This window comes from Artemia sp. Qi Xiang Cuo, chromosome 20 (genome assembly GCF_049724085.1).
Source record: "Artemia sp. Qi Xiang Cuo chromosome 20, ASM4972408v1, whole genome shotgun sequence".
NCBI lineage: Eukaryota > Metazoa > Arthropoda > Branchiopoda > Anostraca > Artemiidae > Artemia > Artemia sp. Qi Xiang Cuo.
Window position 1 is genome coordinate 40,934,629 of NC_142813.1, and position 25,479 is coordinate 40,960,107.

Here is a 25,479-nt window from a genome sequence, read left to right on the forward strand (position 1 = left end):
TGATATCCCCGTCGTGAGAAAAAGCTAAGTAGACTTACCAAAAACAAAGTATAAAATTCATCACTACTTGAATTAAACCTAATGACTGTATATATAATGAGAAAATACTCGCTTGGCCTCAGGCTCTAGGTACCTGTTGTAAAAGGTAATGCAATTGTTTTCAGTGCTAAGATTAATGATTGGCTGGGAGTTGAGGACACTTACCAATCATATTGGTAAGTTATTTTTGAGGCCACCTTGTTACTGGAAACACTCACAACTATTGCAGGAAATATGATCTGGGACCGATATTTCGTCCCGGCCATTTACTTACAACCAATATGAAATATCAAGACAAGCTATTTAGAACTGCTTTTATCTGCAAATCCAGTGAAAAATAGAAAAAAAATAGTATTTCCTGCTTCCTGGAGACATTGAAATTTGTCCTTGAACAGTAATGAAATACGCCATGACTGCGTCGCACTTTAACTTTTAGTCTAATTTTTACTTTCTCTGAAACAATCTTGCTTTTTACTTTTTACTGCATTTGGAGATGAAACGGCTCTTAAAATTTCTATTTTACTTTTCTTAGTATTAGTAAACCATTTACGCAAAACAATTTAACACGATTCATACCTTCATGCTGACGAAATCTCACTTCTAAAACTTTATGCGAGACCACGCCCACCTCTATTTCAAACAATCAATAGCACAGTACTTACTAGTACACGATGACTGCCATAGATGTAAACGGTGTCTATTTTCCTTGAAGATTTGATCCCATAAGCTGACAAAGCTAAATAAAGGCGTTTAAGGACAATGGTTACAGCTTCAAAACGTAAATTTTATGCAGCATATAAAAACGAGGATATTTCCGGCCAGTAGTAAATGAAGAATAGTGTGCAAAACAAGAAGAAGAATAGTCGAAGAAGAAGAAACAGTGTCCAATTCTCGCTTGTTCTTCGACATGTCATGCTTAGCCAGTGGGGTCTCAGAGATTATATGGTTTACAGTTTTCATACCAGAGCATGAGCAATGGTTATTTTCATACCATAATTTATAATTGGTTGCTTCTTACATTGTTCTTCTTTTTCTGTGAGGAAATTGCATATAGAAACAAACAGGGTCAATGAAACAGTCTATTAAAGCTTGCCACAAGGCAACCAGAGAATATCCTAATACCTTGTGCTAGGTTCCTGGCTAAAGTACGGTACCCTAAAAATGAAAACCCGTAAGTACACAGCTAGAGCACAACAACTACTCAAAGCCAAAGATAAAGTTACAGTTTCTATACCAGGGCATGAGGAATGAGTCATTAAAGAGGTTTTTTTTGGCTTAACATTGAATTCAATGGAATAAACAGCACTAACCTGTTACAGCTTTGCCGAGGCTGAATAGAAAATTTTTGTATCTATAACTGTTCTTGTCTAAGTATAGTTTTAGTTGTAGAGTCTGAATCACCATTTATCACATAACTAATATGGTTTGATTACACTTTTTATTAACAAAAGAAAGCTTTGCCAGGCTAAATCCCGTTTCGTGCATGAAGAATCCTAAACGGATAATCATACATTTTGACAATCTAGCATGGCCTACTGAAGAACAGGATCTTCATGTATGGTCTTCATGGGAGGGAATAAAGAGTGTTACAGATTAGGGTGGCTGAAGACCATAAACAGCAGTATCAAATATCTGACCTTGAGCAATCAAACAGTTCGTGGTAACGAACTGTAAGTAAGTAGCGACCGGGCTCAACAGTAACGGAAACTCTAAGAAACAAAATATTGATACCAATAGATACATCAAAAGAATCAAATTTTTATGCTGATTTCAAATATATAAGTGCCATCAAATTCAGTCTTACCCATTAAAAAATAGGCACCTGAGAAAATTTGCCTTATTTTCGAGAAAAGGGGGAAAGAACCCCTAAAAGTCCTAGAACTTTATTGAAAATCACACCATCAGATTCTACGTATCAGAGAACCCTACTAGAGCAGTTTCAAGCTCCTATCTGCAAAAATACGGAATTTTGTATTTTTTGCCAGAAGAAAGATCACGTATGCGTGTTTATTTGTTGTTGTTTTTTCCCAGGGGTGATCGTATCGATCTAGTAGTCTTATAATATCGTGATAGGGCTCAATCGAACGGAAATTAAAAGTTTTAATGCCCTTTTTAAGTGACCAAAAAATTAGAGGGCCACTCGGCCCCCTCCCACGCTCATTTTTGTCCTGAAGTCACCCAATCAAAATTTTGAGATAGCCATTTTGTTCAGCATAGTCGAAAATCTAATAAATATATCTATGAGGATGACTTAAACCCCCACAGTTCCCGGGGGAAAGGCTGCAAGTTATGAACTTTGCCCATTGTTTACATATAGTATTGGTTATTGGGAATTATACAGACGTTTTAAGGAGGGATTTTTGCTGGGGGTGGGGGGTTGGAGTAGGGGGTTACGGGGGAATATCTTTCCATGCAGGATGTTTTCTTGGGGGAAGGGACACTTCTATGAAGGGGGCGCCGGATTTCCCAGCATTATTTAAAAAAACGATCCGAATTTAAATAAAAAAACAAGTTTTTTCAACTGAAAGTAAGGAGCAACATTATAACTTAAAAGAAACAGAAATTATGAGGGGGTTCGCCCCAAAATCAATACCTCGCTCGTTACGCTAAAGTTTTATTTTAGTACTTTCAAAAGAGCTATCTATTCTAATTAACCGGCCTTAGTGATTCAGGGGTTAGTGATTTGAACAAAATTCAAACTTTAGCGTAAAGGGCGAGATACTGACTAGGGGGCGAACTCCCTAATTTACGTGATAAAAACATACGAATATAGAAGTTCGTTACGTAGCTTAATTCGTAAGTTACGTCAGAACAAAATTTCGATAAAGCCATTTAGCCAAAAAAAAAGTAAATTTAATATACAAATTTCAATTTGATGATTCTTGTACGGTGAGCCAAAATAAAAGGTGAATTAACTTAAAAGCACTCGTAAACTAAATTAAAAAACAAGTTTTTTTAACTGAAAGTAAGGAGCGACCTTAAAAATTAAAACGAACAGAAATTATTCCGCATATGAAAGATGCTGTCCCCTTCTCATTGGATCGCTCTTTATGCTAAAGTTTTTTATTGTTTAAAAAAATAAAGTTGTGAGACAGAGTCGAACTTTAGCATAAAGAGCGAGGCATTGACGAGGGGACAGCCCCTTTCATATATAGAATAATTTCTGTTCGTTTTAAATTTAATGTGGCTCCTTACTTTCAGTTAAAAAAACTTGTTATTTTTATTTAATTTATTTTAAAAACGAATTGTCAAAAGTAGAAGCGTAATATAACTCAGTTTTAATGAAATGCGTTATGTTTGTTAGATTGAGCACTATACATTACAAAGTAAAAGGAAATAAATTTGCAAGTCAAGTTTTTTTCAATTCTAATGGAAAACCTGGTTTGATGAAAGGGTTTCAGCCTTAGGACTTCACTTACAGTCCTCTGACTATATAAATAATAAACCCGAGATTTTTTTCCGAGTATGTTGATTTCGAGTCTTGAGACTGATTTCAACAAGAGTTGACCTACCCCTGTTATAACGTATACCTATGGAATCTCACTTTTCAAATAGATTAATTCATAGAATTTAGGACCTTTGGCCCCAGAATGATGCCTATCACGTCGCAAATGTATTTTTTGGGCTTCTCAGACATTCTGATTAAATAACCATCTTGAAATTCTGATACGATACTACGTGGGACCAATGGTGCTCTAAGCGCACAAAAATAGGGGCTGAGCATTACCTGATCCGTTTCTTCACTCTGAAGTTCGTTCCCAGCATTTATGATCAAAGCTCTGTCAACCTTCTACAATTTTCCATTCAATATAAGGTCAAGAAGTGAAAAACATGGGATAAACATTACTCTTTACTAAGCCAACGCTACTGGGTAGACAATTACCGCGTCTCAAGTCATGCTTAAACAAGCATTGTAAGTCAATAACAGGCTCATTTATTGGCAGATACACGAGGGTCCGAAATTGTTGTTTGTAAGTGGACTCAAAAGTTCTTTTTCCTCTTTAATTTCACCTATAAACTAAAACGATATAGATAGATGGTGATAGATACCTTAATTACACCGCATGTGATTACACTTAGCTATATATATGAACAACAAATATAAAAACCCTGCATTAAATGACAATAACAAATAAATGAAAATACCTGTTGATATACATGTGAATTGGCTTTTTGCTGCTTTCAGACTGTAGAAAAAGCAGCTGTGCAACAACTAGACTTGACATTTCATCTTGAATCTAGAAAAACAAAATTATTGCACTGAGAAACAGCACTATAAACAGGGTCAGTTTTTGTGGCCTCTGGACTTCCCCCACCCAGTTCTTTTGCATTTATCTGGACTATTTTCCCCCTGTTATTCATTTTAACAGCATTTACATAGTTTAAGGTGGGCTTATAACAGGCAGTGCTTAAAAAGTATTCAAATGCATGCATTTCCACAGATCCAGCCCCAGAGTGTGGGGGGAGATAATAAGATTTATTATGGTACCTGAAGACAGGAGTGTAGCTCCAGCACTTTTTATTTGGGGGGGGGGAGGGGTCCATATTTGGATAGTCAAGGGGCATAGGCTATACAGTATTTTTTCTCCAAATTACTGGGGGGGCAACTGCCCCCCCCCCCCCCAAAAAAAAAAAACAACCAAAAAACGACGCCCCTGCTCGAAGGAGAGGGTACTTCAAAAAAGGTCTCAGCAGCGTGGTTGTGCACAGATATGACTTTAATTACCCAGTTGAATACTTTTTTATTTAATATCTAGATACTTATTTGAGCCTTTTGGGAATCATTTATGAATATTATTTGACTACTTTTTTAATAATAAAAAATTTGAGATTTACTGGTGATAGAGGACATATGTTGATCTATTTTCAATCTCAATAGATTTTTCTTTCTTTAATCAGAAAAACCACATGTATACTTCTTTAACTAATTATAAAACATAAAAATGGATGGTTAGCATAATAATATAAATACAATTTTAAAAGAAAATTGCTGATATACATATATATTTCAGAAACGTGAGTAGGGGTGGGGGCTTTGTGTCACTACCCCCCCCCACTCCCAAAATGTTGATATTTTTAAGACTGTTGATTTATTATATTTTCCTAGTATTTCATCTATTCTTCACATTTTTATGGAGTTTGGCCTCCCCCTTGTTAAAAATTCATGGATAGATGTCAGATCCATTTATTCTAATTATAAAAAAAATAATTTAAGGAGTTAACAGAGGTCTATCATAACCTGCAGTAAAGACTTGTAGTGAAATTATAGCCTTTAAATGGTTTAAAAGAACCATAGTCCCAGTCTTACTTGTGATAAGTTTTGTTTCTTTTAATTTTAATTTAACTTGTCATTTTAATTTTTCCTTGTTTTAGGTTTCATCTGATAATTACGAGAAAGCACATTAGGATACGATACAAACTAAAAATTAGTCATCAATATAGTCAAGCATACAAGGGCTGAAAATCGAAGCTGCCAACCACAGCCCATAAAGCAAGCAAAGGGTGGTGGCATCAAACTTTGTTTACAAGAGCCTTCACCCCCCCCCCCCCCATAAATCCATAAAAGGGTCAAAGGTCCCAGATGCCAACAAGCAAGCAATAGCAAGGTCATGTCGGGTTATATTTACAAGGTTCAAAAGGAGTGGAGAGAGTAGGAGGAGCGAATTCTAGTACTCTCTCTCTCTATGTACAAGTGTTTCGAAATACTTACAGGACCCATGACACAAATGATTCGCTCCTTCAATAATCGTGAGTATATATCATAGGCTCTTTCCCCTCTTCCTGTTTGCTCAATTACAATTGGTACCATAAACATAGAGGCTGGTGAACGGGATAAGTGTCGGTTTAGGCTTCCAGTAAGACATGACTGAAAAATTTTTCTCAACAATGCCATATCTAAAAATATGGAATTTTTGGTAAAAGAAATGCACTACCCTTGAGATAGACCAATTAATGTGCTGATATTCAAAGTCCAAGCAAAAAGCATAAGAAACTAATTGGAGAGGCTATTTAAGTAGGCTATGTCTACAAAAAAAAAAATTAAAAAATCACATACTTTAATCACAAGATTTTTTTTCGTTGCAATATTCCAATAATTTAAAAGGAAAATTTTCAATTTTAAAGGTATCTAGGCTATATATTAAAACCATGTTAAGGTGCCATGGTTTCTTCTCTTGTCAATTACCATACTCTTTTGGCCCAAGCCGAAAAAGACAAAAGCTGAAAAAATTGGATCTTCGACCCTTAACATGGGTATTATTGCAATTAAAAATAGTAGTACCAAAATCAGTGTGTACAACAAAATTTAAATCGCGGGGGGGGGCCAATTAAAAAAATACTTTTTAGCTGGAAAAACATCATATTTTTCAGAATATGAAATCAAATTTTGTGCCTTTATATATTTTTGTTCTTCTAGAATAGATTCAAACCCTCTTGTGTAAGCACCATTGGAGTCTGTTTTTCCCTCATCTAACATTGGAAAGGTTGCTTCAAGCACTTGAGCTAAATTGTAAGGAAATTTTGTTTATTTGCCCCCATTCCTCCTCTAAAAATAGTTCCTTCTGTAAAAATATGTACAAGAAATAGAGATCTTTAGAAAGTGAAATAGAAACCGGATTAAGTGCAATCGAACTTAATTTGCAGGTCAAGGTTGAACTTCAAATTCAAGTCATGTTGACTATACACCTATATTTTAGAATCTTTCAAATTTGTAAATCCAAGGAAAAGAATGAAGGTTTAACAGAAGAAGAGAAACTAGAAATTCCTACCTGGGTTCTAATTTAGACTGTTGATCCATTGCTGAGAATTTATTTGCATAAAATAATAATTTCCTACATTTACAGGAATTTGATTGCAGAGAAGTTGGAAGGCATGTTTTATTTATAATAAAACTATCAAGATCTTACTTCTCTGACCAAAGGTGTTTATTTTCTGATTTTTAGACTGAGCAATGAACTTTTGGGAATAAATTCAACAACTCTGACTACTCAATTTGGTGGTAACTACTTCCATGGTATCACTGATCATTTTGTAGATAGATTAGGCAACTATCCTTACCAGAAATACAAGAGAATTGTGTTGAAAACTTTACTGATATTGTCTTCAATATTCTTATTCATCTGTTCAGAGGAGAAAAAACATGATGAATATTTGTACTCTAGCTCCAACAGTGTCAGTCCTGACAATAGAAAACACTCAAAACCCTAGCATATGGTTCTCTGAAAGCATATGGTTCATTGCAAAAGAGCAATGTACTTTCCCTAAGAAGGAAGCAGTAGAGGTATATACTTGAACACCCTTCTTCATACCCTATTTTGGCATCTATATTTTTTTGAAAAGTTCTGTTTATTTAAAATTACAAATTGTAAAATGAAATAAAAAGGTGGTGTTCAAACAATTATAATCATAATCATTCTTACTTTTAGCTATGTTACACGTGGTGTTAAGTATTTTTATTTTTAACCAAAACTTTATGCTACAACTTGCATAAATAGATTAGTGCATGAGGCCTGGCAAATCTGAATAATTTATAATGCAAACAAGTTAAACGTGTTGTGATATGGATGCAGCATAGGTAAAGGTAAACTTCTATATGATGTTTTTCTATTTTATGTGATTCTACCTAATTCTATCTGACCTACTACTACCTTAGAAAGTAGGGTTAAGGTAGGTGGAAAACAAAACTTTCAGGAATAGGTCAAGGGTCTAAATTGTGGCCTATGAAAGTACATTCCTTACTACTTCCCCCTTCAAAGGGAGAGTACTAACCTCTAAAGGGGGGCGGGACACTGACCTCTGCTGAACTTGCTGTAGATTTACTACACAAAGATGGGTGCTGGTGAAATGAGAGCCTGCTGGTAAGGAGTGCATTACGTAATACAATTAACTGTGATGATTTTTTTTTTAATTTCAGTTAATTTCTCAGCTAAAAGATGAATGTACCACTTCAATTGCAATTCAACAGTCTTTCAAAACATCTAAATGTTATCATTGTCAGTTCAAATTTGGACCCTTAAAGTGACACATTGTTCCTTATCTACTATTTGTTTTCTGTATGTGTATACAAGTAGGCTTAAACTAAAATAAAACATACCATTTGATTAAAAATCTAGTGCTAGTTGATATTTCATAGCCATCTAATCCCCATGAATGGATCTATTATCATAATTTTTCCATAATTATATAATTGCCAATATTTTAATTTTGCCATTTTTCAGCACTGTCAATAGTTAGTGGACAGAATTGGACTGCAAATGAGACAAAACAGAAATAACACCCATTCAGAGGCTGTGCCCAAGGGCAGCCGCAACCTTAGCTACGCCACTGCATGCTTCACTCTCGGTAATTCTTGAGTATATTTTGTGTGCCCATCAGGGGCGTCCTGGGGCTCATTTTATTAGGGGGGGGTGGACGATCTTCGTAAATTTTACTGAATTGCTACCTGAAATATGCCAAATTTTCTGCAAAAAATCAAGAATTTTGCTAAATTTCGGCCGATTTTGCAAAATTTCTTCTGAAATTTGCATGACGCCTGGCAAATCTGAATAATTTATAAGGCAAACAAGTTAAACGTGTTGTGCTATGGATGCAGCGTAGGTAAAGGTAAACTTCTATATGATGTTTTTCTATTTTATGTGATTCTACCTAACTCTATCTGATCTACTACTACCTTAGAAAGTAGGGTTAAGCTAGGTGGAAAACAAAACTTTCAGGAATGGGTCAAATCGTGGCCTATGAAAGTACATTCCTTACTACTTCCCCCTTCAAAGGGGGAAGTACTAACCTCTAAAGGGGGGTGGGACACTGAGCTCTGCTGAACTTGCTGTAGATTTACTACACAAAGATGGGTGCTGGTGAAATGAGAGCCTGCTGGTAAGGAGTGCATTACGTAATACAATTAACTGTGGTGATTCTTTTTTTAATTTCAGTTAATTTCTTAGCTAAAAGATGAATGTACCACTTCAATTGCCATTCAACAGTCTTTCAAAACATCTAAATGTTATCATTGTCAGTTCAAATTTGGGCCCTTAAAGTGACACATTGTTCCTTATCTACTATTTGTTTTCTGTATGTGTATACAAGTAGGCTTAAACTAAAATAAAACATACCATTCGATTAAAAATCTAGTGCTAGTTGATATTTCATAGCCATCTAATCCCCATGAATGGATCTATTATCATAATTTTTCGATAATTATATAATTGCCAATATTTTAATTTTGCCATTTTTCAGCACTGTCAATGGTTAGTGGACAGAATTGGACTGCAAATGAAACAAAGCAGAAATAACGCCCCTTCAGAGGCTGTGCCCGAGGGCAGCCGCGCCCTTAGCTATGCCACTGCATGCTTCACTTTCGGTAATTCTTGAGTATATTTTGTGTGCCCAACAGGGGCGTCCTGAGGCTCATTTTATTGGGGGGGGCGGGACGATCTTCGTAAATTTTACCGAATTGGTACCTGATTTATGCCGAATTTTCTGCAGAAATCATGAATTTTGCTAAATTTCGGCCGATTTTGCAAAATTTCTCCCGAAATTTTCGCCTTCGGCAAATTCTGTGTGTGAACACAGATGAATAAAAGTAATAAGAAGATAAATAAAAGTAAGAAAACCGAATTTAATTAGTTTGAATGTTTAGAAAAGCTGTAGATGTGACTCTTGATCAAATTAAATAAAAAAATCAACAGGTTTCTTCAAATGAAAGTAAGGAGCAACAGTGATAGGCAAACTAAAGTTTGACTTCTTGTTCCAATTCTTTAAGAACATTTAATTAGAATAAGAAACTTTTTTAAAGTTCTAAGAAACTTTAGCGTAACGAACAAGATATTAAAGTAGGGGCAACCCCACTCATATACGGAATTATTTCTGTTCGTTCTAAGCTTAATTGTTGCTCCTTACTTTCATTTGAAGAAACCTGTTGATTTTTTATTTAATTTGATTAAGAATCACATCTACAGCTTTTCTAAACATTGAAATTAATTAAATTCGGTCTTCTTACTTTTATTTCGAAAAAATAAGAGTCTCAGCAATACCTACTCTACCACGCGTTAATTGGAACATCAAAGGGTTAAAGAGAGAGTGTAATGCATTGAAAAAGGAATATACCATGGAGAGATTAAAAACTCGTAAATGAATAACCTATGCTAAAATTAGTTTTTAAATAATTTATGGGTAAATAAGATAGCTAAGGCACTGGGTGCCTTCTTGCAGTTGAAATAAGTTTGGAAGAACAAGAAGATAAGTTGCAAACTAAAAGTAAAATATCATTAAATGACTATAAAATCACTGACCTTCTTAAGTATACTTCTTCACACAACATAGACATACTATGCCTTCAAGAAACCCATTTAAACTCATCAGTTAATCTAAAAATTCCTGGTTATGATGTCCTAAGAAAAGACAGATCTTCCAATAGAATTGGTGGTGGAGTTGCCATCCTTGTACGATCTCACCTCAAATTCTGTGATATAAGCCTCCCTGATTTCAGTCATGACATTGATGCAATTGGTGTAAAGTTGTGGCTGGCAAACATGGAGGTCACTGTTATTAATTTATATAACCCAAATGGCAATAACAATGGACATGATTTTTTCAATTTTATTTATAATAATTTATCAAATTAAAATCTTGTGGTTGTTGGGTACTTAAATGCCCATAGTTCTATCTGGGTTTCTTCACCTAAAAATATTGCTGTAAAATACATAGAGGAATTCCTCACCAATTTTACAAATATAGTACTAGCGACTCCTAGACACCTAAATACCTACTTCAGCAAAAGAAGTGGGAGTTATTCAACTATTGATCTTCACTTAGTTTCATCAAGTTTAATAAATAAAACTACTGTCAACAGAATAGACAACCTCCTAAGTGACCATTTTGCCATATGCACAAAAATTGGTGACCCAGCCATCATTAATCATTTCATTTCCCACTATGTGTGGCAAAAAGCAGACTGGCCAAACTTCTCCCACATTCTCTCAAACCATGACTACTCTTCACTCTCCACTGACCCAAACCAACTCTCCAAAAATCTCACATCACTACTTCTTGATGCTGCAAAACTTACAATACCCCAGTCCCAATGCCCTAAAACACTGAAAAATAACAAACCCCCTAAGCCATGGTGGACATCCTCTTGCCAAGAGGCTTGTCACAATAAAAGGAATGCCATCAGATCCTTCAAGAGAAATCCATCCACTTGAAAATATATTGCAAAGCTACAAGCAGAGGCAAAACTTAAGAGAACAATTAAACTTGCAAAAGAAGAGGCTTGCAAAAACTTTCTCTTATCTGTGTCCCACAAAACGCAAGAGTCAAAGATTCACAAATTCCTAGACAAGATGTGTGGCAAATTCTCCACACAGAACCCCTTCCATTACCAGCTAACTCTAAATGGTCAGCAGCTGGAAACCAACGAAGAAAAGCCTAAATTTTTAGCAGATTTTTATGAGAAGAAATTCAAAAACACCCCTCATAATCCACCTCAGATCAGCTTAACCCCCCATTTTGACGTGCCTGGGTCCCAGTATCTACTCCAAGATTTTACAATGATTGAGCTGAATAAAGCAATCAATTCAATCAAACCCAAAACAACTTGCAGCCATGACCAGATCCATCCATCTTTACTCCAACACCTTCCAATAGAGTTTAAAAAAGTACTCTTATCTCTCTTCAACAATGCCTGGAGCAACTCCTTCTTCCCATCTGCTTGGAAAACATCACTCATCATCCCCATATTAAAACAAAATAAACCCAAAGAGGACCCCAACTCCTTCAGACCCATTATCATTACCCCAGTTCTGGGAAAGTTATATGAGAAGATAATCCACTCCCGATTGTATTGGTTTGCTGAGTCTAACCACCTCATCCCACATACCCAAACAGCATATAGGAAATATTATTCTTCCATTGATGCATTTGTTCGCCTAACCAACGCCATATCTGAGTGTCTGAAAGGCAACCAAATCCTAGTTGCAGCCTTCTTGGACTTCCAAAACGCATATGATAATATCCAACATCCACTCCTACTGCAAAAATTATCAAAAATGGGTTTTCCAATACCTGTAGTGAATTTCTTTAAAAGTTACCTATCTGAATGCTCTTTTGTTGTCCAAGTAAATTCCTACATCACTTCTAAAAAGTATGTCTCCAAAGGCCTTCCCCAAGGTGCTGTCCTCAGCTGTCTCCTGTTTTCACTATATTTATGGGATCTTAACCTACCCCAAACAAACATTCAGTTTGCAGATGATATAGTCCTATGGTCTACCTCAAATGATTTTGAACTAGCCCAATCCAAGTTACAAAAGTCGCTTTATGCCTTTGAATGTTTCTCCAACAATTCATGCCTACCCACCGCCCCATCCAAATCAGCTATAGTACAATTTCATAACAGGAGAAATCCCCAATCTGCCCTACTAACCCTAAATGGTGTTGTCATCCAAGAGCAACAACACACCATATATCTTGGCCTCACTTTAGATCAAAAACTCACTTTCAGGCTCCACATTGTACATGTGAGACTAAAATGCTTCAGAAAAATGCGTCTCTTAAAAAGGATACTCAATACGCCTTGGGGTTGCCATGAAAAAAATCTAATAAATTTCTCTAAGACTTATATTAGATCTCAGATTGATTATGGACTAATTGTATATGGCTCATGCTAAAATACCCTACTATGCAGTCTGGAGACCGTCCAGAATACTATGATCCGTGCTACACTTGGCCTCAGGAATCACACCAAAACCAACGTCCTCCTCAGTGAAAGTGGTCTCACCTCTATTCCCATGCGTAGAGACATCCTACTTGCACGCTACTTTACAAAAATTGAAGGTAACAGGTCCCATAGATTACATGACTGGCTAAGAAACCCTGTAGCTTTTAGGGGCCTTGCACGGGACTTTGCAACCACGTAAATGACCTACCCCATACCTGCATCTTCTTTATTTCAAATATACCCCCGGATACCCTCCTGGGCTAACCACTACCCAGAAGTGAACCTTTTGTTTGCGCCAGCTATTAAAACCGACCTTTCCCTTGCCTATGTAAAATCATTATTTCATGAATTTGAGTCTCAGAGATATATCCACCACCTCCCAATTTTTGTGGATGGCTCAAAAACAGATTCCAGGACTGCCTGTGGAGTTCACTTCCCATCTTTAGGTATAGCAGCTGCTGAAAGGCTCCAAAATGATGTGAGTATCATGACAGCTGAAATAGCTGCCATCAACATTGCACTGGAAACCATTATAAAGATGCCAAACCCCCCAAGAAACACCCCGCTTATAATTTATTCAGACTCAAAATCAGCCCTTGCCTCAATATCACCAGAACATTCAGATTACCCAGACAATGATACCTCCACCACTCTTGTACTATTGAACCAACTACTTAAACAAGGTATATCCACAAAATTCCAGTACATCCCAAGTCACATGGGTATAAAAGGGAACCACAAGGCAGATGAAATAGCTAAATCTGCCCTTCAGCTTGAAATAATTTCTGGAAGACCTATCCCAGTAAGAGATGTAAACCATTGGCGCCTAAAAATTTATCTAGCAAACCAATGTCCACCAAACCTTTCTCCATTTACATGCCGGAAAGACTCAAAGATGTACCACATAATACGATCAAATGCTACTGGCCTTAAAAGCCAAACTTATCACTATCAAAACACCACCATTCCAACAGTACTGATCCCTCTTTGCCGCCTATGTCAAACCTATGATGAGACCATCAACCATGTTCTTTTTGGTTGCCCTGTGGCAACTCTCAACCATAAAAAAGAATGGCTAACTTTATCTGCTATATTCAAGCGCCTAAAGCTAACCCCTAATATTGACCAACTAACACAAAGGAGACACTCTTCAACTGATGATACTGAATTGTTCAAAGCTGTCTTTAACTGCCTAAATATAGGTGGTTTCATCAATGATGTATAAAGCCCATTATTGAATAATAATAGTCTAATCTCTATATTTGATTTCCCAGGACACCCCTGACATAATCATACAATACGAAAAAGGTTAAATGGATTCATCCGAAGCCTATAATTGAAGAAGAAGAAGAAGAAGAAATATTGGAAGCTACTTTAAAGATTGTGGTCAAATATGGTTCAGGAACATAGAGGCTCTGAAAGGCTGAGGAAGATTTGCTAATTTTTTTTCTGAGGCTTTTCATTTTCTAGGCCAGTAACAAAAAACTTTGAAGATGGCTAAGCCACATTTTACAGATGAAGGATGACAGATTGCCAAAGACTGTGCTTCTTGCCCACTTACTTGAAGCCACAAGAAATTAGGGCATTGCAGAACAGGATGAAAATACCCTATTCAGAAAAAAAAAACCCCAAGGAAGGATTGAAAGGAAACTGTAACTTCACAGTAGGTGATAAAGAATGATAGTTTGAACGGATTGGAGTGGAAGAGGAACATCTGTAGCTGCTGTGTTGGAATAAGTTTGATGCTACAATTAGTTGTTAGCAGTAGTAATAGAAGTAGAATCATGTTCAAATAATCTGCTTTTTCCATTTCCTTTCCTTTTTACTATCACAAGGTACTCATTCAAGTACATGTGGGTTACTTAAAGTATAATATATCAATAAGCAAGTTACTCTGAATGACTTTTCAAAATAGGAGTTGCTCAGATAACTCAATATTGTGTAACTATCATCATTACAACAGTTGTATTTTTTACCAGAAACTTCTGAGTTTAACATCAGGTTTCTGGAACAGTCAAGACTTACTCAAAGTTAACTGTTGTAGATAGGCTTAGACATATAGTACCAAGGACAGCGGAAATAAAATCTGATTTTTTTTAACAGGATAATTATAAACTTTTCAACTATATGTATAGGCTATCTTGAAAAATTAGGAAAAACTTGAAAATTCAACTTTTAATGGAAAAGACCTTTATATGCAGTTGTACAGTTTCTGATAGCACCAGGTGTCAAACATGGGCTAAAAATCAACAAAAAACAAGCTAAAAACACATGACAGCAAATTGCTTAATAACATATCATCTTCCTTTGAAGGTTTGGTTGTCTTTGGAAGTCCATATATTGTTGTTGCTTGGATCTTTACAGGTAAAAAATATTGTGAAATTTAGCTAGTTAGTTTACTTATTTATTTTCATGGTTGAACATGGCAACGCTTACAGAAATGTGGTATCACGCTAAGAACTTCATAGTTTTCAAATAATAAGAAGAAAAGACTTAGAAAATTGTAGTTTTAGGCATGCATAGAACAGAGATGGACCCAAGGGACAAAAAAAAATATTTTTATTACGCTGTCCTTATTATTTTAAAGTAAACCATTTAGCCTTAGCCATTTAAGAAAAAAAAAAGAGTTGGAATCAGATTTCTTAGTAACAAAAAAAAAGAAAAAAACAGTTTCCAAGTTTAAATTTTTGAAACTATTGCACAAAGACTGAAATACTAACATCCCAGTTCAACGCAAGAACCCTGGCACAATTTGAACCTTTCTAGGCTTGTTGAATTTCACTAAGCGGTAACTGGTGTATTAACTTACACATGGCATCAAGTGGTACATCACAAATCAATAGATGGTGCATCAAAAATTTCACCAGATCAATAGCTTATATTTTACTAAGATATTTGAAAGTTGATTTGAAAACTTCTGCTACTATTAAAAACTCATTGCAGCATCAAGCCACCTAGGACTAACACAGCTTCACACAGTCCTCCTCAATTCCAACCTATTGAAAGCTTCACCTTCTTCAATGAAGTTCCAAGTTCCTTTACACCCTTCTTAGTGACCTCTTTCTGCCCCATTTAGGCAGACACCCGCTTCCCATTGGGTACTAGATGAATGGTGAAAAACCATAATCTTTGGCTCTCTTGACATCCATTTGTGAAGACCCAGCCTAACCTTCATTTAACCATTTTTTCATTAGAGACCTAGAAAATGGGAGACCCTGTAGAGATTTGACAAATCTTCCCAAGTCTTTCAAAACAACCAAGTTTCAGAGCCATAATTGACCACTGTCATAGTGTCTCTACCAATATTCCAATCTTAATCCACAAACTCATCTTCCTAATCTTTAAAACTTTTGAACTTTAATAAAAAACCATTAATTCAAAAAATTCCAGTGAAGAGCTAAGAAAACTTATTGTATACTCCCATAAGCGTGTTAATGCTCTCTATTCACTCATTGGAATATAGTATTCTATCTGAAGTGTTTCAAAGTATTGAATAATCAAATAGCCTCCACTATTTGTTATTCTATGCGTTTTATATGTCAAAAACATCCTTGCAATATTCCTTCAAAGGCTTAGCATCATTTATCAGATATACAGTCATTACAAATGATAAGCCCTTCTTAAGTTGTGTAATACTGTGGCTCCAGGCTGGTGCAAATTTTTGGGTCAGGTCCAGAAACTTCTGCAATAAGCTTAAGTAATTGATATGAGCTACACATGTATGTGTTAAAGCGATTTATCAGCCAATTTGTTGAGACACCAAATCATTAAGTTTACTTTACATTGTGGAACATTAGCATCAAAGTGTTTCCCTAACTCTTGAGTCTTTATGTCAGTAAGTATATTCCTTAAACATAACACTGACCTACAAAAAATTACAAGACAAATTTTGAAACAAAAAACTAGAGTTTTTTAAAGGCCATTAACAATAGATAATTTTAGATTTTGTTTCACTGTAATAATTATAAGTAGTTTGACTTGAATTAATTTTTATATTATCATTTGCTTTTAAGGGGGCCGCCATAGGGCCACTATCCAGAAAAGTTTTGAGGTGTGAAATAGCTACCATATGAAGTGCTCCCTGTTGGGCGAGGACACCCTTTTCCAGAGTAGATTTTTTACTGAAAAGTTTTTTGGTAGGATATGGAGACTTGAAGTGTGTCTAGTTTGGCTGTTAATTAATATTAGAAAAAAGAGTAGGTGGCATCTAAAGTTATAAAAAGATGCAATTTGAAAGTAAAATTTGTGATCACTAAGAGGTGGTATTTTTTTAATATTAAAAAAATCCTTACCAAAATATTCTTCATCCTTTTCTATACACCAAAACACATAGTCAGACACGCCTAGAGCTTTTGTCAATGAGGCTTAACACCAGCTATGTTTCTGTTTTTTTAATTATCTCCATTTTTTTTATTTTTGGATTTAAGTGATTGGACCTTTGAATAATTTTATATAATGTCAAAGATAGTCTAATGCTAAAAATTTGTTTGCTTAGATGAAAAGAATCCATAATACTGCTTGTTTATAGCTGGTACTTAGGTAGGAATTCATTTTTGAGGGGCAACATTATATAGAGACAGAGTCTAAATTTGAAAAAAAAACTTTTCCAAAACATTCAAAATCAGTGAAAAGCTGCTACTTGACCTGCAGTCAGTAAAAGGATGTCCTTAAAAGGAAACTAGTCTTGCTGAACTTTCAAAAAAAGCTACAAGACAACAAATTAATATTTAAAAAAAAAGCTACCACCTACCATAGCAGCTACAAAGGAGCATAGCTCTCCCCTTTAATAATTGGAATGTTATCATGTTTGTAACGTTGTTTTATATTTGTCCTATTATTATCCTTTTTTTTGGAACACTTGCAAGCAGTATATTCTTAAGAACTTTTAAAATTAATATTCCAGAATGCTGGATCAACTAACTGGTTATCAACTGATCTAAATGAAAAGTTATCTTTGTTATACATTCATATTTACAAATAAAACGCATGCAGCAGAACTTGAGCCCATAACATCAGGACTAGTCAGACACCATAACCAGTAGCTCTTGAGGACAGTGCTTCAACCATCCCTAATTTTTGGTGGGTTACCTTGAATTTCCTTGAAATAAAAGGGGATTCTTTGAAATCAGAAGTTCAAAAATATGTAGGCTACAAGAGCCACCTTTAGGGATCCATTTACAGTGTCAAAATAAGGCCCATAATTTGCAATAAAAGCAATCAGTTTATTTGGAAACAACATAAAAATGCACCAAGTGATGTTTTTGCCTTCTTCCTAGCTTAATGATGGAAATGGTAGGAGACATTTGAATATTTACCCCTATTTGTTTATTAAATTTTCACAGAAACTATCAGCCTAGTCAACTAGGCCTATATTTGGAAAAAGCAGAGAAAGGCAAATTCAGTGATTTTTCATATTATTGCCACTAAATGGCACAATTCTTTTACTTACTAAAGTGTTTTATTCTTGGGAGTTACCTCATGCAGCATTAACCAGTTTTACAGTTTGTGAGTAGGCCTAAATTATGACCTTTCCTAAGCTTCAGATTTATTTAAAACCATAACATTAGCCTAGGCTACAAAAGAAGTAAAATAGTGAGGATAAAGGTGCTCCCCTTGGGTAATATGTTAACTAGGATTATTAAGCATATTATGAAGTAAGGATTGTTTTCTTAACATGTCTCCTTATGACCTGAAGTGGATGTAAATTTATGCCCTCACTTCTAGTGGCAAAAATTATGTGTAAGTGCCACCTTCAGGGATCTGTTACAAGGTCAAAATAGGGCCTATAATTTGCAATAAAAGCAATCAGTTTATTTGGAAAGAGCTAAAAAATGTATCAAGTGATGTTTTTGCCTTCTTCCTAGCTTAATGATGGAAATGATAGGAGACATTTGAGTATTTACCCCTATTTATTTATAAAATTTTCACAGTAACTATTAGCTTAGTCAAATAGCCCTATATTTGGAAAGAGCCAAGAAAGGCAATTTGAGTGATTGTTCATATTATTGTAACTAAATGGCCCAATTCTTTTACTATTAAAGTGTTTTAGGTAAATTTTTGGCAGTTATATTATTGACTTACAAATAAAGTAAACATACTACTTGATGCCTTATTTTATGCTCTTTCCAAATATAACAATCATTTTTGTCAGAAATGAATTTTACCCCCACCCCTATATATACCAATTTTAGGTATAGGCTATATTTGCACATTATGGGGGGGGGGGTAAAGTCTATTGGTAAATATCTACCAAATCATATTATTGAGTTAGGAATAATGTGAATACACAATTCAATACATTTTTTTAAGCTGATTACAAATATAATAAGCATTTTTATTGGAAATGAATATCAGCCCCCTCCCCTATACCTAACCCAACCTAACCTAACCAGTAAAGTTCTACTAAATCATAGTATTGAGTTAGAAAGAAAGTGAATACACCATTTGATGCCTTTTTTTTTATGCTGATTACAAATATAATAATAATTTCTATCGGAAATGAATTTTAGCCCTCCCTCCCCCGATACATGCCAATTCTGGGTATATATTTCTACATTAGCGGGGGTGGGGGTAAAGTTTAAACTTACCTCCCATTTACATCACAAACAAAATTTGCCCCCACCCCCTAATGTAGAAATGTATACCCTGAATTGGCATATAAGGGGGGGGGGCTGAAATTCATTTCCGATAGAAATGATTACTATATTTGTAATCAGCATAAAAAAAGGCATCAAATGGTATATTCACTTTATGCGTAAGTCAATAATATGATTTGGTAGAACTTTACCACCTAACCTAACCTAACCCTGAATTGGCATATATAGGGGGGGGGGGGGCTGAAATTCATTTCCAATTGAAATGCTTATTATATTCTTAACAAGCAAAAAAAAAGGCATCAAATGATGTATTCACTTTAGTCCTAACTCAACAGCCTAATATGATTTGGTAGGTATTTACCAGTCTATTTCTGCTGCAAATGAGAACTAAATTTAAACTTTACCTCCCCACCCCCACCCTAGTGTTTAGATATATAACCTGAATCGGGATATATAGGGGTGGGGGTCAAATTCATTTCCAACAAAAATAATTAGGCTATTATATTCATAAAGAGCCCAAAAAAGGCATCAAGTAGTATGTTTACTTTATTCATAAGTCAATAATATGAACTTTCGAAAATTTACTGTGTTTTATTTTTGGGAAACAGTTTATTTGGAAACAACATAAAAATGCACCAAGTGATGTTTTTGCCTTCTTCCTAGCTTAATGATGGAAATGATAGGAGACATTTGAGTATTTACCCCTATTTATTTATAAAATTTTCACAGTAACTATTAGCTTAGTCAAATAGCCCTATATTTGGAAAAAGCAGAGAAAGGCAAATTCAGTGATTTTTCATATTATTGCCACTAAATGGCACAATTCTTTTACTTACTAAAGTGTTTTATTCTTGGGAGTTACCTCATGCAGCATTAACCAGTTTTACAGTTTGTGAGTAGGCCTAAATTATGACCTTTCCTAAGCTTCAGATTTATTTAAAACCATAACATTAGCCTAGTCTACAAAAGAAGTAAAATAGTGAGGATAAAGGTGCTCCCCTTGGGTAATATGTTAACTAGGATTATTAAGCATATTATGAAGTAAGGATTGTTTTCTTAACATGTCTCCTTATGACCTGAAGTGGATGTAAATTTATGCCCTCACTTCTAGTGGCAAAAATATGTGTAAGTGCCACCTTCAGGGATCTGTTACAAGGTCAAAATAGGGCCTATAATTTGCAATAAAAGCAATCAGTTTATTTGGAAAGAGCTAAAAAATGTATCAAGTGATGTTTTTGCCTTCTTCCTAGCTTAATGATGGAAATGATAGGAGACATTTGAGTATTTACCCCTATTTATTTATAAAATTTTCACAGTAACTATTAGCTTAGTCAAATAGCCCTATATTTGGAAAGAGCCAAGAAAGGCAATTTGAGTGATTGTTCATATTATTGCCACTAAAGGGCCCAATTCTTTTACTATTAAAGTGTTTTAGGTAAATTTTTGGCAGTTATATTATTGACTTACAAATAAAGTAAACATACTACTTGATGCCTTATTTTATGCTCTTTCCAAATATAACAATCATTTTTGTCAGAAATGAATTTTACCCCCACCCCTATATATACCAATTTTAGGTATAGGCTATATTTGCACATTATGGGGAGGGGGGGTAAAGTCTATTGGTAAATATCTACCAAATAATATTATTGAGTTAGGAATAATGAGAATACACCATTCAATGCATTTTTTTAAGCTGATTACAAATATAATAAGCATTTCTCTTGGAAATGAATTTCAGCCCCCCCCCCCTATATATACCTAACCTAACCAGTAAAGTTCTACTAAATCATAGTATTGAGTTAGAAATAAAGTGAATACACCATTCGATGCCTTTTTTTATGCTGATTACAAATATAATAATCATTTCTATCAGAAATGAATTTCAGCCCCCCCCTATATATGCCAATTCAGGGTATATATTTCTACATTAGGGGTGGGGGTGGGGGTAAAGTTTAAACTTACCTCTTATTTACATCAGAAACAAAATTTGCCCCCACCCCCCAAATGTAAAAATATATACCCTGAATTGGCATATATAGGGGGGGGGCTGAAATTCATTTCTGATAGAAATGATTACTATATTTGTAATCAGCATAAAAAAGGCATCAAGTGGTATATTCACTTTAGGCGTAAGTCAATAATATGATTTGGTAGAACTTTACCACCTATCCTAACCCTGAATTGGCATATATAGGGGGGGGGGCTGAAATTCATTTCCGATAGAAATGCTTATTATATTTGTAATCAGCAAAAAAAAAGGCATCAAATGGTGTATTCACTTTAGTCCTAACTCAATAGCCTAATATGATTTGGTAGATATTTACCAGTCTATTTCTGGTGCAAATGAGAACTAAATTTAAACTTTACCCCCCCCCCTCCTCCTAGTGTTTAGATATATAACCTGAATTGGGATATAAAGGGGTGGGGGTAAAATTCATTTCCAACAAAAATAATTAGGCTATTATATTCATAAAGAGCCCAAAAAAAGGCATCAAGTAGTATGTTTACTTTATTCGTAAGTCAATAATATGAAATTCCGAAAATTTACTGTTTTATTTTCGGGAGTTACCTCATGCAGCATTAACCAGTTTTACACTTTCTGACCTTTCCTAAGCTTGAGATTTATTAAAACCATAAAATTAGCCAAGGCTACTGTGGTTGATTATTTGAACTCGATTTATTAGGTAATAAATATTCCTTTTAAGTAAAAGTGGATTAAATCTTAAAACCACTTAAAACCAACCGATAAGCCAAACCTAATCAGTAAAGAAAACCAAAAAGTTACCGTCACACTGTTTCCAATTCAAAATTACTGCTTGGTTTTGTCAAATAACACGCCATCTAGAATGACAGTATAAGATCACAATTAGATGGGACAGACCTTTATTAATGTCAATGCATATGGGGAACTAGACCACGGTGCCACGCCGATGAGGGAAGACCGGCGGCGGCGGGACCAAAAACAGCGTACCACACGACGTCGCCGGTAAGACGTTGGCGGCGCGACGCCGGCGCGATCAATGTTGACCGCAAACATTAATGTTTTCATCTGTCTTTCTCAAATCACAGCTTAAATTTACAACCGATTCGAGCCTATTCATGAGTTCAAAACTTCACAAGTCGCTGGCTGGAAACTGGTCTTCTTTGTTATTTATCAAGAGAAGTAGAAATCCGGTAGAGACAAAATGGCTGTGGTGTTTCAGAACCCTTGCATACTAGTTGAAGTATATATTAGCTATGTATTCTTAACATAAATAATTATCAAAATTAGTAGTTTTTTTTCATCGAGCATCATTGCATACAAAACTTCAAATACCGTATCACAAAATTCGTCAGTTATCTGGGTAAAAACTTTGAATATGAGTTTGAACTTAAAAGCTTAATTTTTTCATAATGCCATTTGCCAATATCTGCTTTGTCACCTTTAAAAACAGCTGAAATGGGCGACTTTGATATTCATCGTTTTTTTTTTGCTCTTTTAGATTCCTAAAAAGTCTTCCTTGTATTGAAAACGGGTTTTAATAACAATTTAAAGAAAAAATACAGCAAGTATAACTCACGAAAATCCTGTTAATTTATAAATTATCATAGGGATTGGACAAAGATGTTGTACAGAGTATTTTTGCTTGGCGTCTTCCTTCTTTAATTTACATGTGTTGATTCATGTTTCAAAACATTATCCAGCTGTCGAAATATACCATACATAAAACATAAAACAATATTTACAATACACAAAAGAACATACAATTGCAAGCAGAAATAGATATAAAACACAAACACACATCAACCTGTCCTACCAATTTTTTCCACAATCATTTATAATCATTTTGAATAGGATAACTTAAAATTTCACCTTAAAAAATAATCAAACAGCAGTTCCCAATGACGAAATGTGGATGACCCACCTCGGTACTGGAAGGAAAATGGAAATTAGTTTCCAATCAATGTGTCAGTCTCAACCAATTATCTAGGTTGAACTTAAATGAATTTATATAATGGACAATATCAGAACATTGAACATTTTTTGAAGAGCATGCATAGCAATCCAACGTAATCTTGTATGATTCGAATATGTTTCTCAATTATAATTAAACTAAAATGAAAACATTATGACGTTAGAAACTATTAACTAAGACAGTGAACGTGTAGAAATTTTCCTTAGGGGTATTCTCATTGAATTTCCTTTCTTTTAAGATCGTGGCAACGCGTGACGGGTAAGCTGGTATGCTAATGAAAATCCAAATATTGGTATGTGCAAAAAAAAAGGTATATTTCAAGATAGTGTGGAGGGACAAAAAATCTAGGGGTCAACTGGTCGAAAAAAAATCCGTCAGTCAATCCTGGAAATCTATTCTAACTACGGGATGTGGTTATTATTGTCATGAATAAAAATCCACGTATCCCCTTTGTATGGAATGATGCTGCTTTTAATAATAGAATTCAAGATATTATTTTTTTAAGATAATAATTCCCTACGCCCCCCCCCTCTGGACACCACCTTGATAGGAAACCGTCTCTTCTTTAAATTAAAAAAAATATAAATTTTTGGCATCCCTGCTTTCAATTAAAAAAAATCAAAGTACTATCACTTAAATATAATAACTTCCTATGCCCCCCCCCTCTGGATACCATCTTGATAGGATACCGTCTCTGCTTTAAATTAAAAAAAAAACTTTTCGGTATCCCTGCTTTCAATAAAAAAATTCAAGATATTATCATTTAAATATAATACTTCCCTACCCCCCCCTCCCCCCTTGGATACCATGCACCTTGATAGGGTACCTTCTCTGCTTTAAATAAAAAAAAAATGACTTTTTGGCATCCCTGCTTTAAAAAATAAATAAATTTGACATACTATCATTTAAATATAATATCTCCCTATCACCCTCCCCCCTCTGGATACCCCCTTGATAGAATACCGTCTTCACTTTAATTTAAAAAAAAATAACTTTTTGGCATCCCTGCTTTCAATAAAAAATATCAAGGTACTATCACTTAAATATAATAACTCTCTATGCCCCCCCCCCCTTAGGATACCAGCATCTTGATAGGATACCATCTCTGCTTTAAATAAAAAAAAACAAATTAACTTATTGGCATCCCTGCTTTCCAAAAAAAAATCGAGGTATTATCAATTAAATATGATAGATCCCAACCCCCCCTCCTGGATACCACCCTGATAGGATGCCGCCTTTGCTTTAAATAAAAAAAAATTATTTCATAATTAACTAGGTCACTATATGGTTCAAACAAACACACGAAATAACGTTAAATAGCTTAGTGTTCCTTGAAAAAAATTAAGGGTATGAGCAAAGGGGTACGAAGACAACAAAAAAAAGGCGAAATTATTCAGATATACCTCAAACTATTGGAAAACTGAGTCATAGATTCGCCGTGGCATTCAATAAGATCCAAAGAATCTAATTAAAAGGGAGCACACACAAAAGTCAAATTAGGCCAGTAGCCTATGAGAAATCGCAAAATACCCAAGGCAATGAACAAGTCCCAATGGGGGGCCCTGGGTCTATCAAAATATTTCAATGGTTTCCCAGGGAATTTGATAGTATTTTTTGGCATCCCTGCTTTCAATATAAAAAATGAGGTATTGTCGTTTAAAAATGATAGCTCCCTATCCCCCCCCCCTATTGGGAATAGTTTACAATTTTTTTATGAATCATGTTTTTGGGTTAAAGTCCATTTCAATCTGTAATTCCCCACCCTTGTAACTAGCTATGTCTATAGCTAAATTTATTCTAAGTAGAAGGTTTTTTTTTTGGGGGGGGGTAAAATATTTTAATAAAGAAGATTGTGTTTTCTTTAATCTATCAAGCATTCAACAATGGAGTATTAAAAATTAAGAAAATCTTATCTAAGAACAGCAACAGAAAAAAAAAAATCTCCCAACTTACAATTCAGCTGTAGAAACGATCTTTCTGCTATCAATTTCAAAATCAAACTGTAGTGAATGTTGCGTTCTATAATTCTATTGAAATTGAAAATAAAATTCTTGACTACGAATGATGTAAGGAATTGCAAGTGGGAAACTGGATTCGAAATGATTTAAGTTCATAAAGACTCATTTCTTAAAGACGATACTTTTTTTGTCAACATATGAAGAACTGTGTATATTGC

At 34.9% G+C, this 25,479-nt stretch overlaps 1 protein-coding gene across 5 annotated transcripts in view; it reads right to left on the minus strand.

Moving 5' to 3' along the window:
• The window catches only part of LOC148940204 (uncharacterized), a 59,443-nt gene extending 37,290 nt beyond the window's left edge, over nucleotides 1-22,153 (minus strand). The window contains exons 1-3 of one of the 5 annotated variants that reach the window (XM_089105797.1): nucleotides 22,133-22,153; nucleotides 5,750-5,934; nucleotides 4,186-4,277 (exon numbers count right to left, since the gene is read on the minus strand). In XM_089105797.1, the coding sequence (XP_088961923.1) occupies nucleotides 4,186-4,277; nucleotides 5,750-5,932 (275 nt within the window). In that variant the 5' untranslated portion in view covers nucleotides 5,933-5,934; nucleotides 22,133-22,153. The other 4 variants (XM_089105799.1, XM_089105798.1, XM_089105800.1 and 1 more) reach the window with 4 other exon arrangements.
• Between the last annotated feature and the right edge of the window lie 3,326 nt (nucleotides 22,154-25,479).